The sequence below is a fragment of the Vipera berus genome (genome assembly GCF_964194415.1).
Source record: "Vipera berus genome assembly, chromosome: 2".
Classification (NCBI taxonomy): domain Eukaryota; kingdom Metazoa; phylum Chordata; class Lepidosauria; order Squamata; family Viperidae; genus Vipera; species Vipera berus.
Window position 1 is genome coordinate 225,195,832 of NC_138203.1, and position 18,611 is coordinate 225,214,442.

At 41.4% G+C, this 18,611-nt stretch overlaps 2 protein-coding genes across 5 annotated transcripts in view; one reads left to right on the top strand and one right to left on the bottom strand.

Moving 5' to 3' along the window:
• Positions 1 to 8,734, bottom strand: part of ATRIP (ATR interacting protein) — a 28,593-nt gene extending 19,859 nt beyond the window's left edge. For 2 of the 4 annotated variants that reach the window (XM_081318333.1, XM_081318332.1), the window contains exons 1-6: positions 8,555 to 8,734; positions 5,672 to 5,835; positions 3,319 to 3,469; positions 2,238 to 2,368; positions 1,536 to 1,949; positions 605 to 687 (exon numbers count right to left, since the gene is read on the bottom strand). In XM_081318333.1, coding sequence (XP_081174459.1) covers positions 605 to 687; positions 1,536 to 1,932 — 480 coding nt within the window. In that variant the 5' untranslated portion in view covers positions 1,933 to 1,949; positions 2,238 to 2,368; positions 3,319 to 3,469; positions 5,672 to 5,835; positions 8,555 to 8,734. The remainder of the gene's footprint in view (positions 1 to 604; positions 688 to 1,535; positions 1,950 to 2,237; positions 2,369 to 3,318; positions 3,470 to 5,671; positions 5,836 to 8,554) is intronic. The other 2 variants (XM_081318331.1, XM_081318330.1) reach the window with 2 other exon arrangements.
• Positions 8,735 to 8,786: 52 nt separating this feature from the next.
• LOC308662477 (protein BTG1-like) lies at positions 8,787 to 10,529 on the top strand. The gene is made up of 2 exons (XM_081318334.1): positions 8,787 to 9,208; positions 9,885 to 10,529. Exons 1-2 carry the CDS (start codon positions 9,091 to 9,093, stop codon positions 10,235 to 10,237), a joined length of 471 nt encoding a protein of 156 aa, XP_081174460.1. The 5' UTR covers positions 8,787 to 9,090; the 3' UTR covers positions 10,238 to 10,529.
• Positions 10,530 to 18,611: the final 8,082 nt, after the last annotated feature.

The following is an 18,611-nucleotide window of genomic DNA, read 5'->3' on the forward strand; positions in this document are numbered from 1 at the left end:
AATTGAGGCCTTTGAACTGTTGTGCTGGAGAAGACTCCTGCGAGTCCCTTGGACTGCAAGGCGATCAAACCGGTCAGTCCTAGAGAAGATCAACCCTGACTGCTCTTTAGAAGGCCAGATCCTGAAGCTAAAACTCAAATACTTTGGCCACCTAATGAGAAGGAAGTACTCACTGGAGAAGAGCCTAATGCTGGGAAAGATTGAGGGCAATAGAAGAAGGGGACGACAGAGAATGAGGTGGCTGGATGGTGTCACTGAAGCAGTAGGGGTGAGCTTAAATGGACTCCAGAAGATGGTAGAGGACAGGAAGGCCTGGAGGAACATTGTCCATAGGGTCGCGATGGGTCGGACACGACTTCGCAGCTAACAACAACTATGAAACCTTCCTTTTGAAACTATGCATTCTTCAATTTCTTCTATGTCTAGGTTACAATTCTATATATAGTTAGCTGAAGAGTAAGTTCCAAAGAATACTACAAAGCTTTCTCCTGAATAGCATGTACATTACGTGGTCAAGTACACAAGAGAAGCTGCATCAAACGTTTCAGGACTAGAACTTAATTCCTGGTTACATTTCAAAAAACATGAATGAGTTGCATCTCACCTTTTTCATGGCCTCTTTATGTTGTGCCTGGAGTGTTTCAAGTTTAAATCTTCCTTTAAGTTTCATTTCTTCTATGCTACTTCCTGTAGATAAGAGATTAATCTAGTAATGCGACTTTAGTAAAGGGTTAGATTAATTTTTAGTCCATTTTTTATTTTTGTTTCTTAAGTGTGGGAAAAGGAATGGAAGGCTCACAAACTACTTGCAAGTGAATCTTTCAAATTTTCCCCCCAAATTCTGGCTCAATTTCAATTTTTTTTTCCAGGAGTTAAACTCGGACCTGGAAACAGTTGGTTTCTCAAGGACTTCCTACTCCCATCCCATCCTTATAACCCCTATAAAGAGCCAAAAGGATTCTGCAGTCGGACTGAGAAACAGTAATTCTAGTCTGATTTGGAGTGAGAATCAGTTAAATGTTTCCACTGTGATCCCCAATCTTAAACTTGAATAAAAAAATCAATGCCTAATTGTGGTCATTTTGCTATCATGATTCAGCAATATGATCTCAGAGTGGTGATAGGAAGTTACTAGTTAATGGCTAATAGAGCCATTCCTGCCTTATAATTATGTCTCCTCTATAAATGTTAAGTTTTATATGTAGGAACTTTAATTTTAAACTAAAGACAAATAGCCAATGGTTCTGCCATGGTTATATCTTCTTGCTAGGAAAATGGTTTTTTTTACTGCTTGTGTTTACTAATAGAATATTGATAAGTGACAGGCCAAGCCTGTATTTATGCATACAGTACAATAAAAAAACCCTGCTCTTTCATATAGCATTATTTTTATGTTACTCAACATGGAGATGTAGAGGAAAAGAGAGAAATGAACTAATTTACCAGAAAATAAAAGTGGATTTGTTGCAATTTCTTTCCATATACCTACATATTTGATTCATATCAATCAATTTCTGTATTCACTGTGTACATACCAAATAATTTTGTCTCAGTGCATTGATCAGGTGTTTTGAACTGATTGGTGCTACTTGGGAAAACGGACAACTGAGCATTTTGCTCTGTTTTGAACAAATTTGTTTCTGAAGCAACATCTGGTGTCAATGCCTGGGAAGCAATAATGTCTATCTCCTTCAAGTCATCTACTGTAAAATCATCATTATCCCCAAATGGATCTTCCGTTTCTTTACATTTGGGTAAAACAACACTTTTGTAACGCTTGTTTGGTGGGAATCCTTCACCATGATTTCCAATATTATTATGGCTCATAGATGTCTGGAAAGGTGAAGATGAAGAAGTAATTTCTGTCTGATCAACATCATATAATATGGAGCTGTTTCTCTTCTTATTTCCAAAGAAGTTATTCACTGACATTTTCTATTAACATAGGCCTGGCAAATGGACAGAAAAATAAAAAAAAATAGTTAAGAATTCAACCAAATGTTAATAATGAAGAAACATAAGAGATCAGCAGAGTGACATAAACAAACTATATTAGGGTCTCATTCACTTATTTCCTAAGGTATTGAAAACCAAATGCATGCATATTTATCACATACACAAAAAAAACCCCTTCAGGAAATTTACTGCTAGGCCCAATGATTTGTAAAAATAATGAAAGAAAAAAACCAAGAATTTAAACACAATTATATTCAAGCCACAGTCCTACACAAGTTTACCTGGGAATAAGTTCAATTGAATTCAGGAGTTTATTTTAGAATAGATATGCACAGGATTGCACTTTAAGCCATTTGCATTCCAGAGGAAAGTTGTAAAAATTGATTACCCAAACTTCTTAGAGCAGTAGTTCCTAAAATAAAGAATTCAGCTTTAATAATACATAATGCATATTACAATAGTTTAGTGTAGCTTTTCCCAACTGGGGTTTTGTGAAACCCTAGAATTTTATGAGAAGTCTCTAGATGTTAAAAAAAACCTTTTTAACTCTGGGAACTGTAAGCATAATTTTTATGTTCCCCGAGACATGAACATTATTTTAAGGGTTCCTCCAAAGTAAAAAGGTTGAGAACGGCTGGTCTAGTAAATAAGCAAGATCCAAAAAGATGCTTAAGCACTTCATAGCTTAATCCTACAAATTTTTATTGAGAAATAATCTCAGCAAGTTCAATAGTATTCAGTGCAGAGTAAGAATAATCTTAAAAGATGAGCTACAGAAGCATTATTTTCACATGTAGCAAGTTAATCAGATGCCAATTCTAGGCTTCCTGTTGCTCAAGTTATATGTTGGCTTTAGCTTTCCAGCTATCAAAACTCACAATCTTAAATTTATACTAAAACTCACCTTGTTCACAGTTCTTCTATCTTAGCTTTATTTGAATAGTTCCTCAGATCCTTGAAGGTTTTACCTATGTAAAAGCCACCTGAGCTACAAAAAAATGTCCCTGCACAATTTATTTAGTTAACTGATCGTTAACTTAAGCACGACTTATCACTGAGTTTCCCGTGCTCTTATGCCAGAATGGAATCATAAACGAGCCACAGCGACGTTTATCGTACATCCAGCAATGGTTATTGATGTGCTTTATCAATACAGACATCTGCCGTTTTTTACTTCATAACTCGGTTATCTAACTTGCATATTCGGTTTTTCTTATCGCAGAAAAACGAGGTCGGGTGGAAGCGAGCGTGGAAATGGTTTGGAGACAAAACAGGGTTATTTATTTCCTGCGCTATCTACATAAAGACACTAGAAGCAGGAAGCGAGCGGGAATTCCCTCTCGCGCATCGTACAAGGCGTACCGAGGGTCACGCTCCCGGCCCCAGCGCGGCGACGGCTTCCGGTTCTCCGGCAACTCCGCATCCTCTCCTTCCGTCTCCTCTCGTCTCCTCCTCAGCAGTTCCGCAATATCGTCCTAAGGAAGCGAGGCAGCCAAATCTCCGGCAAAGAGCGCTGCGAAAAAAAGGAGAAATAGACCGTCCGAGCGTCCTCCCGAACTAGGCGGGTGATGGCGGCCACGCCCCCAAATCCCCACCGACCAATCGCTAGCTGACTCCCCGCCAATGACAACACCGGTGCCCTTAAGGTCCGATCGGCTTTTCGGAAACGGAACGTAAAGCGCCGCGCTACGGAAACGCAGCAGCGACAAAATGTGAAACGCCAAGGAAGGAGAGAAGGAAGGAGGGGGGGTTGGCCAGTTTTCTTTGTGGGATTATTTCCAAACTGCCTTGTCTCCATTATTATTCATGATTTACTTCATCACTTTCTGGCTAGAGCGGTAAAAATGACAACTGCTCCTAAGGATGGATGTCGAAATCCAAGGCTTTTTGGTTGCAGCCACTAAATTTCTACCTCCCGCAATGAAGTGAAAAGGAGACGTCAATGGTTCTCCGGATTTGAAAAGGGTATTAAGGTGGAAATACAATTTGATTTCTATTTACTCTGTGTTTACATAGTAGCTTCCAATCTAAACTAATATTGCAATAAAAATCATCAAACAGCAGTACAAAAGATCTACAATTAATGAAGAAAATAAATGATAAACTAGCAGCGGTCAGAAATGCATAGGTTTTTTTTGCTATCTGTTGAAAAGGGCAGCATATATCATTTCAATTTCATTGGCCCTCACTTAAACAGGATTGTAAGTAAGTGATCAATTTAAAAAGTCAATTTTTTAAAAAAATTGAAACAACACACCACACTTAGAGTATGCCTTCAGCAACATACAACCATAAACACCAAGATTTATCCAATAGCCTAGCCCACAGGTCTGCAACCCGCGGCTCCGGAGCCGCATGCGGCTCTTTCAGCCGTCTCCTGCGGCTCCCAGTCCTCTGCTATGTGTAGTCCCAAAAAAAAAGGTGGGACTAAAAAAGTTCAACCAATCAATTCAAATGTGCAGGGTAGGTGCATATCTCGCCTTGGCTCCACTCTTCAGTCAAACCCTGTTTTGCGCATGCGCGCATGTATGCGCATGTGCACACATTTTTTGCGGCTCCCAGTTTTTCCTTTTGTGAGGGAACCGGTTCCGAGTGGCTCTTTCACTGTTTCAGGTTGCTGACCCCTGGCCTAGCCAAATGCTCAGGCAAGAACAAAGCTCTCAATGTCTTATGAAAAGCCAGCAGGGTCAGGATTGTCTTGAATTTAAGGAAGGTCTTGTGACAGAGAAGGCTGGTACCCCTTAGAACACAGGTCTGCAACCCGTGGCTCCGGAGCCGCATGCGGCTCTTTCAGCCATCTCCTGCGGCTCCCGGTCCTCTGCCATGTGCAGTCCAAAAAAAAAAAGTGGGACTAAAAAAGTTCAACCAATCAATTCAAATATGCAGGGTAGGTGCATATCTCACCTTGGCTCCACTCTTCAGTCAAACACTGTTCTGCGCATGCGCGCATGTATGCACATGTGCACACATTTTTTGCGGCTCCAAGTTTTTCCTTTTGTGAGGGAACTGGTTCCGAGTGGCTCTTTCACTGTTTCAGGTTGCTGACCCCTGCCTTAGAAGATATTTAACAGAGAGAACCTGGAGCCCACCCTATGAGATTTTGTGGGATGAAGAAAAATAAGCAATTTTGCAGATAACCTGGCTCTACGCCACAAAGAGCTTTTTAGGTGAAGATTAGCACCTTGAATAGCAGTCAAAAGACCTCTTGGAGTCACGAGTTGCTCACAAGTAGAATGGGTATACCAATACACATTCATAACTACTCACACCATTGAACCTTCCAAATTGTCTTCCAGGGCAGTTTATATAGAGCACATTGCATTAATTTGGATGGGAGTGAACAAAGCAACAGTGACAATAAGTAGGGTGTCCTAATCTAGGAATTGGCATGTAAGATAGGCCTCCTATTCATAGATGTTCCTCAAGCAACAACTGAAACTCTAGGAGGATCCCCAATTTGGGTACCACCTTTCTCCTGGGATGTGCTATCCCACTGAGAAACAAAGATGTTAAATCCTCAGAACTGTCAGGATCCATGAGAATGTACATATGCTCTCTTTATTTGCATAAGACAAACAGGTATGGTGAAGTTATGTCCATATAACATCTGTCCATAGTTAACTGAATCTTGTTTTATTTAATCAAATTTTCTAGATGCACCGAATACTCAGAACCATAATCTAATTGCAAAATGAGATATTGCACAACATATTACCTCAAAAAATGATTGGATAGATTGTGATTCAGTGTAGATTGTGCAAATATAGCCAGTCCAAAACCTGTAGTGTAGTCATTTTCAAGACTATCCTCCATCTGGAGCATGCAAGATTTATTATTGGACAGCCAGCATAACTATGGATTATGTCACTTTCAGATTACCTGAAATTAGAGGAGAAAATTATTTAAGGATAGCTTTTTTTAATTCTCTTGCTATTCTAAATGGCAGTCTTTCATAATATATTTGGCCTATGCAGGATACTGTAGGTGACATATCTCTGATGCTAATGAGCCTGTATCGCCAACTAAGCCTGGTACACCTCACCTTTTAAAAAAATATTAGAAAAGATGAACAATGGAGAAATAGCATATTATATACAAATAATCTCTAAAATCTTTCTTATTGATCTCTACTGTGACTTCATGGACACATTCTTATAATTTTCTTGGCAACAGTACAGGATATTTGGGCTTTTTCCATTTTTTAAAATTTCCTCACATATATACCTGCATGTCCAGTCTCCTATTTAAACATTAAGTACCACAGCTAAAAATCTACTTACGGTAATTTTTTGAGATCAAGTGAAGTTGTTTAGATGGTGCCACCTACTTGGCTATAAGTCTCAAACATCCTCTTTATTTTCAAGAACATGTCTAAGCCACCAGATAGATCTCAAAAAAATTCTCAAAAAGGACAAATGGGAAATGAGGGGTGGTGGAGGTGATGAGCATTATCACCTTGTTTTCTGATAAGCTGATGTTTTATAATTAGCCACCACCACTATGGCAGTCATTTTGTAAAAAACGCAGCTCTCTAAGGCAATCATTTTGGAAGAAGGTTCATATTTTAAGTTTTCCAAATATAGCCACTGTTCTAAAAAGATGGCTTTCCCAGATATGACCAAAAACATTTATTTTGAAAACTCGTCTAATATCGACAAACTAGTCTTTGAAATATATCCCTTACATGGATTAACAAAAACCCATTTAATTCCTTGTAATTGTGCCTAAAAAAGAATTACTGAAGTTTCTCTGTAGCCCTGTATCTTAAACAAGGACAACAGATAACTCTCTAGATCTGGTGCCTGTGTGCAGTAAGAAACGAAGAATTCTCTAACAACAATGATAGATAATGCTCACACTTCTCAGGCCATGAATGTACTGCTATGCTGCTGTTCAGACATCTAAACAAAATGTGGAAAAGCTTGTGCTCAACCAGGCAATAAATCAAATACCACAAAAGTAAGGAGTCCATGACCGTCTAGACACTGCTGAATTACAAATCAGATCAAAACTGGCATGGCCAGAAGTGAGGGATGAGGAGAGCTATAACTAAGTAATACAGTATCAGGATTGGCACATATTTGCCACTCTTGAAAGGATTGAGATGCTTTGATTTTTAGAGGAAGGATGCTTAAGCTCCTGGACAACTTCTGATCTTTCCCAATATTATATCTTTCTGAATGAAGTAGTTTTCTTTTTAAGCATCAAGGCACTTCTTACCTTCTCAGATATCAGAAAAGGATTTGATTAAAAATATGAAAGAATGATAGTTTGCTAAAAGCTTTTTGAGACTTTACTAAAACCTGCCATCTTTTTTCATTCGAATCTCATCTCTGCATAACATTTATAGGACCATACAGAAGTGAAGTTCCCTTGATAATATTTTTTCTCAGTCCCTCAATATTGTATCATTAATTTACATGTGTTAAAAGCTTTGTTCTTTGAAATGCCACAGACTTGCATAAAATTGTGCAAACGTCTCATGCATCATCAGAATTAGCACCCCAAAGAAGTGCTAGACTACTGATAACTAATGCAGGGCAAATTTTTGAATTACAGCTCCTTTGATCCCCCTTGGAAGAACAGATGTTAAACAGTCCAAATAAAGTTGCTTTCCTGATAAAATAATGTGTACATCTAGCTTTCTTATACCATTTGAATAGTAGAAACCAAAGGACTGCAAAATAATATTACTCCAAAAATGCTCAGTATATTTCCTGACTGGTCAATGGGGAAAATTATGGATCTTTTATTTTTATGCCAAGATACTGAGGATAGGATTACCTTGCTGAACACCTCTGAATTTTCAATTCAAAAGTTTATATGAGCAATAATCTTTTGTTACGGCTTCCTTGGATTCTATTCTATTCTATTCTATTCTATTCTATTCTATTCTATTCTATACTATACTATTCTATTCTATTCTATTCTATTCTTATATCCTCCCTTTTGTACAGAAGCTCCAGGGAACATAAATAGTGCTTCTTGTATTTTTTCCCCCCAAGACCACAACCCCGGGAGGTATGACTTCAGAATGCCTAGCCCAAAGTCACCCAGGGAGCTTCCATAGTTGAAGGTAAAGTAAAACATACGTCTCCTTACTTCTAGATCTAGGCCAGGGGTAGGCAACCTCGGCTCTTTTATGACTCATGGACTTCAACTCCCAGAATTCCTGAGTCAGCTATGCATAGCTGACTCAGGAATTCTGGGAGTTGAAGTCCATGAGTCATAAAAGAGCCGAGGTTGCCTACCCCTGATCTAGACCAATAACTTAACCCCTACACCGCACTCTAATTAGATTTTTACTCCGCCTTTTCCTAGAATCTTCTAATCTAGGTGACTTATTTGGCGTAGTGGTCCTATGACATATCCAGCTCTCGCCGCATATTTCAACTACATTTGCATCACCCAATTCCACCACCAGGCTCAGAGTTTCCTAGGTAAGCAAATTCTTAACCCACTTCCTTAGTGCTTTTGCGAAAACATATCTCGCGCATTTACAGTCAACTCCCGACTGCTTGGCCGACGAGAAGACCGCCCCCCCCCCCGCCGTTGCGCTCAGCAGACTGTAAACATCTCCGCCTCCGAACTCTCCTACCTTCCGCGCGCAAGAAAGAGCCCGTCGGCTGTTTCAACACCACCTCCGGCGCTGACGCAGAGAACAAACAAATCAGCGGGGCCTTGAGCCCCGCCCCTCTCAAACTTTCTGCGCGGAGAGAATCGGAGATAGCGGCTTCCTTTTGCACGGCCCGGCCAATCAAGAGACTGCGTGCCATTTCTCGCCCAATCGGGAGAGGTGGTTTGGCGTCCGCCAGACGGAACCCCGGTTTCTGTGATGTAGCCGCTCGCCTTCACCTTCATTGGTTGGGGCTGGTCACGCCCCCACCCCCCCCGTGTGTGGAGGCGGAGGGGACGGCCGCTCACCGTCTGTGTCTCGGGATCTGTTGACTCCTCGCGCTCGGCTCCCCAGCGGCGGCTGAGTGGGTGGCGGCTGCGGCGGCTGCAGCAGCTGAGCCGGCGGCGCCGATCGGCAGCTGGGTCACCCCTCCCTTCCCCGCAACATCTGCCGCCTTCGCCCTTCCGACGCAGCCGCGCAGCCCGCAGCGAGAGCGAGAGAGTTGCCCGGGGAGAGCCATGAAGACGGAGATTTCCACGGCCGCGGGCTTCATCACCCGCCTCCTCAGGACCCCCGGCGGCATCGGCGACGAGGAGCTGCGTTGCTTCAGCGAGTCTCTCCAGGAGGCACTCCGAGGTGAGGCAGCGGCGAGAGACCCCCGTCCCCCTTTCCGTCTCTGCCTCAGCGCCGCCGGCGCCGGGACGAGCGACGCGGAGCCCGGCGCCCCTCAGCCGCCGGCCCCGTTGCGCTGAGCCCAAAAAAGGACGTCCGTCCCCGTCCGCGGCGCGACGGCAACCTCCTGAGGCGCCTCAGCCGGAGACCCGAGTTCCCCGACTCCCGCCACCTCCTGCCCCCGCCGCCCGGGCTGCTCTTGGCGTCTCTCGTCCTTGGGCGGTCGGCTTCGGGGCCCCTCCGCGCTCGACCACCCCAGCCCTCCTACCGTTGGCGGGACCCTTCTCGGACTTAGCCCAACGGTTTCTCCTGACCGACGGGAGCGGTTCTTTGCTGCCTTCCGTCCAGTCCCCGCTTGCCGGCCCCCTGCCGGGCTGGTGGCGGTCTGGTCCGGCTGATTCTGGAGTGCCCCCTCCCCAACACCTGCCTCCCCAGGGCCGGCTGTGCAGGCTCTAACCCAGGGGTAGGCAACCTCGGCTCTTTTATGACTCGTGGACTTCAACTCCCAGAATTCCTGAGCCAGCCATGCTGGCTCAGGAATTCTGGGAGTTGAAGTCCACGAGTCATAAAAGAGCCGAGGTTGCCTACCCCTGCTCTAACCCTTCTCCCATTTTTCTTTTCCTTTGTTCCCTGTTTGCAGATCATTATAAGCAGCACTGGTTCCCCTTGATGCCCTCCAAAGGCTCTGGGTACCGCTGCATTAGGATCAATCACAAGATGGACCCCTTGATAGGCAAGGCAGCAGGCATGATTGGACTAAGCCACCAGAGACTCTTCCAGCTCCTGCCCAGCGAACTAACTCTCTGGGTAGACCCGTTTGAAGTGTCCTATCGTATAGGAGAAGATGGGTCTATCTGCGTCCTCTACGAAGGCCCTAAACCAGCCATGAAGAATGCCAAAGCTCTGGAGAGCAGAAGCAGCTGTAAAGAGGAATGGAGAATTGGCAGAGCCAGCCCTTCCAAGAACTACAACATGATGACAGTTTCCAGTTAAAAACAAAAACAAAAAAACATTCCCTGTACAATGATGTATGTATGTATCCCACTTTGATAATGATGTTAGATGATGTAATTGATATGTTGATTTTCACCCCATAGTCATTAAAGTTGTAGTACTACTGCCAAACTCTTTGTTTTGTGGCCAAGGGCTAATGTATAAAAACAGTTCTTTTACATGTTTTCTGGATTGTATACTGTAAATGAAATTGTACAGTCACTGCAATGGTTTTACAGATTTATATTTTGGAAAAAAATCCTTGGCTATTTGTAATAAAAATGAAATTAATTTCATTTATTTTTTATTTTTATAATGACTTTTACTTTAGAATAGCATTCCTACATCATCATTGCACTTCTTGAGCAATAACATAGGGGTGGACATAAGAAAAGAGATGGGGATGTGGTTGGGCATTATACACTTTAATAAAAGGGATTTTTAAAACTTAATTTGGCTGCACAAACTTTTGTATTTGGGGATGTAAAACACTGCTGTGGAATACAAGTATGCTATGACTAAATATCCAGAATACTTTTCCCCCAAAGTTGTCAAGCATGAAATCTGAGTATTTTAGAAATTTGCTGAATGGTTTATTCCTGTCACTTTGGTCAAATATCTATTAAATATTTTAATGTTTTAATATATCCAATATATATTAAATTTAACAATTATTCAAGCCTTCAAAATATAATTGTGAATGTTTTCTTGGGATTAAATTGTCTAACAGTTTGTTTTGATCCACAAGTCTAATTTGGAATTATTTATGAAATAACAATATCCTTCCCAAACTTCAACTCAGCAGCTTACATGAATGGAATTATGTTCCATTCATGTTAATTTAAAGTATTCTCAAATAAAACAGTTGTGATTTCAGTTCATATAGGTCAATTTCATAGCACATTTGAATCCAGTGTGTCTGATATTTAAAAATGTTTGCTATTGTTCTACTCAAATTTTAAAAGAATCTCACATTCAGTGTTTTAGAATCCTAAAGGCTATTAAAAAAACCTTCTAAGGCCTTTGTCATACCACGTAGAGTTTGGTTTTGTATGTTGTTAAACTCTCTAACCTGTCTTAATATATCACATTACCAAGGCAAAAGGTGCAGTTAAGGAACAAGTCTGGACAGATTCAAAGTGACACGTAGAATGAATTGAAAGAGTAGAATCTCAATTGTTTTATAATTCAATAAATAAAAACTGTTTAAAATGGAGATTTCTAATAAAATAGTTCAATAAACCATAACGTTTTAAAGCATATCATGAAATACATTAAAATTATTTTAACTTCAAGATATATTGAGATTTTCCCCCCCCCCCCATTTAATTGTGTCGAGTTCTGCCTGGACATGTCTCTGCAGTTTGCTTGGTGAGTTGTTTTGAGAAGTGGTTTGCCATACTCTCCTTCCTAGGGCTGAAAGTGAGCCCAAGTTCACCTAGTTGGCTTTCTTTGTAGCCAATTATCTTAACCACTACACCAAAATGATTCTCACTGAGCCTTTGAAAGCAGCTGTTTAACAGGAAATGAGCTTGTTTCTTTTTTCTTCTGGTCAGTGCAAGTCAGTATTTTGTATTCCGTATCCTGCTTAAGTTCATAAAACATAAAGTTAAGTTTTTGAATGCCACTGAGTCAGGGAGACCCTCTCTAGGATCTTTTCACTCTTCATGCCCTCCAGTTGGATAATCAAGATTGCTATAGTTGAATCTATCAACCCACACTATACATATAGATCAAGCATAAATCATATTTTCATAAATGAAAATATATTTTCCCAAATTCTCTGGTAGGAACCCAGAACAACATAAAATCCCATAATTAAAACTACATAGAAAAGATCATATATAAAAGAAAACTTTTCTGTAATGTAAACCAGGTGGGTGGAGATGAATCTAAATTGTCAGCATTATATATTTGTGCTTAGAAGAATACTGCTTTTTTTCTTTCCTCTTCCTTTCCCCCCACCCTGCAATTACTGTATATTGTTCCCAAACTGGAAGTTTACAGAACATGTATCAGCTACTAAAATCTTTTAAACTATTCACAAAGATGTTTGGAAGATAACATTATATCAAGAACATTTGTTTGAAAGTATTAGTGTTTGTTCATAGTATGCCAGTAACGTGTGGCAAAGTGCTCTAAATAAATCACTGAAATACTTCTGTAAACTAGCCTGCCAAGGGGCTATCAGTATTATTGTGCTTGCCATGGAGAAAAGGAATCCATTTTCTGATGTCAAGCTGGAAAAAGCAGCCTAGCACCTTTTAGCAGTCTACTTGGGGGGGGGGGGGAAATGACTTCCTGCATGGCTCCATTGATTTCTCTTATGACAGTCAGCTTGGTTTTCCTGCTAGCAATGGAGAACACTTGGAACAGTTCATATGGAATGCAGTTCCTATATTAATACAGAATTCTTCATATCTCAAGCACTATTTGATCCCTTAAATGTGTAATACAGGATTGGAATTTACCTGTCCGGTGCCTTGTTTGCTGACCTACCTCTCAGTAGCCCCTCTTGACCTACGACATCTACTTCTGAACAAACTTGGATGTAGAAATGTCTGTTACCCATTTTATAGTGCATAAATTATTCTGCCACTGTAACTTCACATGTAACTGCACTAAAATGCTTTTGGTTATTTGGAAACATAAATTTAAATAATGCATTATTACTAACATGTAGTTTAGAAAGGGTATTCAGTAAGAAAAACACAGCACATTAAATCTAGTCATATCATTCTTTACTGTACACCTGAGGCACATAATATGAACATTGTGTGAAAAAGGAAATGCTATTGTACATTGGAGCCCAAACTGCTCTAAATATAGTGCTTGGGGTCCAAATTCCCTCTTTTCTCCATCTTGCTCCATGTGCCCCAGGTGTCAGAGTAAGCAAAAAAAAAAGAAATATAAAAGGCTGTATTCTGTAGTGTAAAAATCTACATTTAAAAAGGGGGTTATTTTCACTTTAATAGTCCTTTTGAAAGTAGGAGAAGAAATCACACATAATAGCCAGTGATAAGTCCAAAGGAGAAAAAAGGTATACCTGAAAGCAAAATGTTTTCATTAAAAAAACCATACTTGATTATTTTGTATCCTTCCACACCAGGTATACCCAAGTAAACTTGAATGGTGAGTTAAAATCATAATATAAGTACTATTTATATCAAAGCTATAGTTAAAAATGCAGCATACAAACTGTAAAATGAGTCATCTAGCAAATTTAGTAAAAAAAATCACCATATTAATGGTGAGGAATGGGAGGGAAAGGACTAATATACCAAGATCTGTATGTGAGTGAGTGAATGACCCTTCCTCGACAAGGAGGACACCAGCATGGGCCCCAAGGATGACCTTTTTCAACCCTGGAAAGTTTAAAATGTGTGGACTTCAACTCCCTGAATTCGCCAGCTGGAATCCAGGAGTACCTCAGTAAGATGGCACCCAAAGATGAGGTAGTGAGAGAAAGCCTGGGACAGCAGCAGACATGGGAAGAAGGTCAGGCAAAGGAAGTGCCATGGGAAGACAAGGCCTTGAATTAGATGACTATCAAAAGACGTCTTAGCTAGACCCTTAAGTCCATATGGGAGATTCCACAGAAACTTGTAGAGAATAACTTTCTTGCTAAGATCTTGTGGGACTTCCAGATCCAGACAGACAGCCAGGTACTGACCAGTGAACCAGACATCATGATAGTAGATAAGGACCAGAAGATAGCAGTGCTGATAGATATAATGGTGCCAAATGACAACAACAGCAGGAAGCGTGATAAGCTAAAGAAATCTGAAGAAGAAACTAGAGAGGATGTGGAAAGTAAATGCCAAAGTGGTCCCAATGGTGGTAGGAGCACTCGGGACTGTGTCTCGTAAGCTGGGAATATGGCTCCAACAAATCCCAGGAACATCAGAGCTCTCTGTCCAGACAAGTACAGTGCTAGGAATAACTAAGACACTGCACAGAACCCTCCAGATCCCAGGCCTTTGATGGAGGACTGAAGATCAGGGAAGACACATATCGCCCATAGCAGTGAGAAGCGATTTATTTATTTATTTTGATTGATAAAGAAAAACCAAATGTATTCCTTTGTGAAAAGTTATAGGATTACCGTAATCTTCATATTATACTATGGAAGTATATGTATATATGTATATATCTATAATTATCTGTGTGTGTGTGTGTGTATGTATGTCTGCTGTCAACTCTACAAGTAAGCATGGCTGCAGCCATTTTTCCTCTATTTTCGCTTGCCACATAGAATGGAGGGGGGGTTTGCCAGGTGCTTCGCTAGTCAAAATAAACTTTTGTCCCATGGGAACCAAGGTCATTGACTGCTCCTCAGACTGCAGGCTGGGCATTGTGAAAAAAGCCCACCAGCACAATGTATTGGGGAACGTAGTTGCTTGCATAATTTCAGGCAGTGGTGGAATTCAAATATGTGAACAACCAGTTCTCTGTGTGGATGTCACTTCCATTCTGGGCCTGGGCAACAAAAAAGTAGCTACCAGTTCTGCCGAAGTGGTGCGAACTGGCTGAATCCCAACACTGGTTTTAGGGTTGGGATTTTCAATTTTGTATTAGGGAATTGTTTACATGTGTCTGGCAGTTTTGACATGCCGATACTTTGTAACTAATAAACATGTTCTTTGAGGAATTTCCAAGCCTCGGAGTTCTGCTTTATTCGTCTCTGTCTGTTGGAACTACGACATCTACATTGTACTTCCTGTGAAAATGAATGACTCACAAGTATTCCTCTTTCCCATGCTGTTCTTCTTCAAGATAAAAATTACCTGAAACCTCTACCTTCATTCGTCCCCAGTTTGAACAGTAATCTGTGACACATCATTACTAATGATTTTTTTTTCTGGAGTATGGAGGTAATCTTAGATTTCTGTGTCATCTTTAGACTCCATTGTCCATTGCAGTTGAAAGTTTCATTGTTTGGAATATAGATCAGAGCTTTTCCTGTAATGGTATCAGGAAGCAGCCCAGTTGGTTCCATATTAAAAACAACATGTTAAGACCTGTTCCCTCCATTATATCTTCAGTCTCCTCTCCACTGTGGTTTCATCTATGAGGGAGAGGGGTGATTTAAAAATGTGAAAAATAAATAATAATTAGCTCTTCTGTAAACTTTCTCTCTACAGTGTTCTATTTAATATTATTTTGTCACTGAGGGTAAGTTCTGTTCATTGGCCTGAAAAAGAATTTAAATGTGCACTAGGCAATGTTTTCATCAACCTTACCCAATTTGGCATTCTCCAGATGTATTAGGACTGCATAAATAGGAATTCTGGGAGATACTATTTCAAAACAAGTACAGAGTCTCATCTATAGAAAGGGTGGTTAAAAAAATCCTTAAGTAAAAGAACTGAGAATTTTCTTAGCGTGAAAATGGGAGTTTGAGGCAATTCTTCAAATGTACATGCAGATAAAAACTTGAGAGTCTTGCTAGATCTGATTTGTACAACATTTCAAATAAATGATTGCAAAACTGTTGATATCTCATATTTGGTAAACCTAGAATGATCAGACCTGAATTGAAAAAAGTTGGTCAATCACTGAGTAGCACTCACTACATGTTTCTGTGCCTCCTTGTTGCCATCTAGTGTTCAACCAGTTTTTTGTAGCCCTAACAGCCACACCCACACCCACACCCACACCTACCTATGTCTAACTTCATAATTTCATCTCATCTTAATTTATTTTATTTATATATTCTCTTTCTATTTTTAAATTTATATCATTTATGCTGTCACTTTACATTGCATCCGAAAGTTTGTAGATACATAAGCATGTTAATGGAAAGCCAATTCTGTGATATATTGCCGGGGGGGGGGGAATTAAATAAAATAATCAATTTGGGGACTAAGGGAAAAAATTAAATTAAAAAAGAAGTTATCAAGATCAATGGACTATAAAAACATTCCTGAAGCTTTCTGATAGGGCCTTGCAGTTTAATTTTTGTGTATGGGAAAAATAATTTATGGATTTGGGATTATTTTTTTCCACCACAATCTGAGGATAAAGAGGAGGGAGAAACTATATAGGAATACAACAAATACTTCAAACACTGTGGAAGGGTGTGTCTTCAAAAAAGATAAGGCTTTATAAATGTTTACATCTGACTCATTTAAAGGAAGTATGTAAGTGGTCCTGCCTTGGCAGCCTGTGGAAATTTCCCTTGTATAAAGGTTCCTCTGAGATTCTCTCGCAACTTGCTGGCATCAGTGAAAAGAACATTTAGTATAGATTTTTGTTATTGGTCTTTTTGTCTATTTTCTCTCTTCGTTCCATCACATTCTATTACTTGGATATTTTCTGGATGTTAAATGACTACACAGGAGAATTTTGAGTTTGCTGATTTGGAGGAGAAGGTTCAGTTTTTGTCTAACACCCATTTACTATTGAGTTACGTAGAAGCTGAAATAAAGAGAGAACGTCTGTCTTAATTTTCAGAAAGTTCTTTATCCAGCTCCCCTGGTTTGTTTGTTTGTGGCATATTCGTTCAGACATGTCAAACACAAGGCCCGGGGGCCAGATGTGGCCCGTGGAGTTGTTTCATGTGGCCCTCGAACCCATCCTGGAAACAGTGAGGGAACGGCCCCCACTGCTTTGGCCCTGGCTGGCCAGAAGCCAATGTACAATTTTGTGGTGGCCCATCTATGCTGAAACGCATTCAGTCTTAGCTCCACAAGGCCATCTGGAAACAGCAAGGGACCAGCCCCTGCTGTGTCGGCCCCACCCACTGGGTGCACGCTGGGGAGGTATCACCCTTTGTGAGGAATGAAGAAAGGCACCATTGCCTGGAAGTGGCCAGCACATGGCCCTCCCTACTTCAAACAGGCTAGGGGCTGGGCAGCATTGCGCTTCTCTTTAGATTCATGCCACCCGGCTCAGCCTCACTGCACTGTGAGGAGAGCACTCTGCTGCCTGCCAAAACTGGGCAGGCTGAGGGCTGGGCAGCACTGCGCAAGTAACATCGACTCTCATGCTGCTCATGGTATCCCCTCTCCCAGAGCCCACCAAGCCGGATATGTGAAGTAGGCGAGGGCCATGTGCTGGCCACTTCCAGGCAATGGTGCATTTTTTCATTCCTCACAAAGGATGCCACTTCCCCAGCTGCGTTTCTTGCCTGTTTTTCTCTCTCCCTCATCTCAAATATTTTCCCACCACTCGAAGGAAGGAAGGAAGGAAGGAAGGAAGGAAGGAAGGAAGGAGAGGGAAGGTCTGAGGGAAGTCCTTAGTCCTTCCCTGCTGCCCTTTCACCATCCCCTTGCCCCCTCCTCTTGGCCTATCCTGGGGGTCTCCCATCCTATTGCTAAGGAAGTTTTGGATACAAAGCCAGGTCTCCACACATGGAGAGGGAGTGGGCCTCCCTCTTGACTTTGCCCTCATACCCATCATAAGCAACCTGACTAAGGAGAGCAAGCACAGCAGCAGCAGCCTTGAGGTAAGTGCAGCTGGGCACCCCCTTGGGGAATTGGGGCTGGGCTTAGTGCCACGGGTGCTTGAGGGCTGGGCTGGGCATTTGACCTCCATGCCACCATCCAGCCCCCCCCCCTGCATGGCCTGAGAGAAACAGTGAGGCTCCTCCAGTGGACCATGCCTTGGCACTTGCCCTGGTCCCATCTCCTTCTGCCAGAGACCCTCAGATCTATCCCACTCCTGCCCAGGCCCCCATAGGTACCCTTGACACGAATGATGTAGAGCTGGCCATGCCCACCCAGTAGGCCACACGCACTCCAGCCATGGCCACCCAGTAGGCCACGCCTACCCTGGCCACACTCACCTGGCCCCAAGGGCAACCACAATGCTGATGCGGCCCTCAGTGAAATTGAGTTTGACACCCTATATCATAATTGTGAGGAATGATATGAGTCATTTTCCAATATCTCTAGAAAATACCAGATGAGGGGAGTCTGTGTTCATGAGAAAAATGGCACTGGCTTCAGTCATTTCTCACTGACAGCAACTTTGTGTTTACTGAATCAAAAGCAGAGAAATGCAGTGAATCATATTTTGTGTTCGGATTTTTTTTAACTAAAAGGAAACAAAAAATCAGGGAGGGAGAAAAATGTTTCTGGCATATGCCCCATCTCCAGTGAGCAAGTGCAGTATTAAGATTCAGGAAGTTTTGGCAAACTAAATACTTAGTTTATACTAAATGCGTAAGAACTCATTTGCATCAAGGAGAAAAAAGCATTTGCTGGTGCTTGCTTCATTTAACATACTTAACCTGCAGGAAAAGACTGAAAAGTTAAAAAGTTAGCTCATCGTTTTGTGAGTTTGTTACTCCTAAGCTACTTTTTTATTTCCTAGCAGATCAGAATAACTTCCCATAATTAATCCATCTGTTAAAAGTATGGCTGGGATT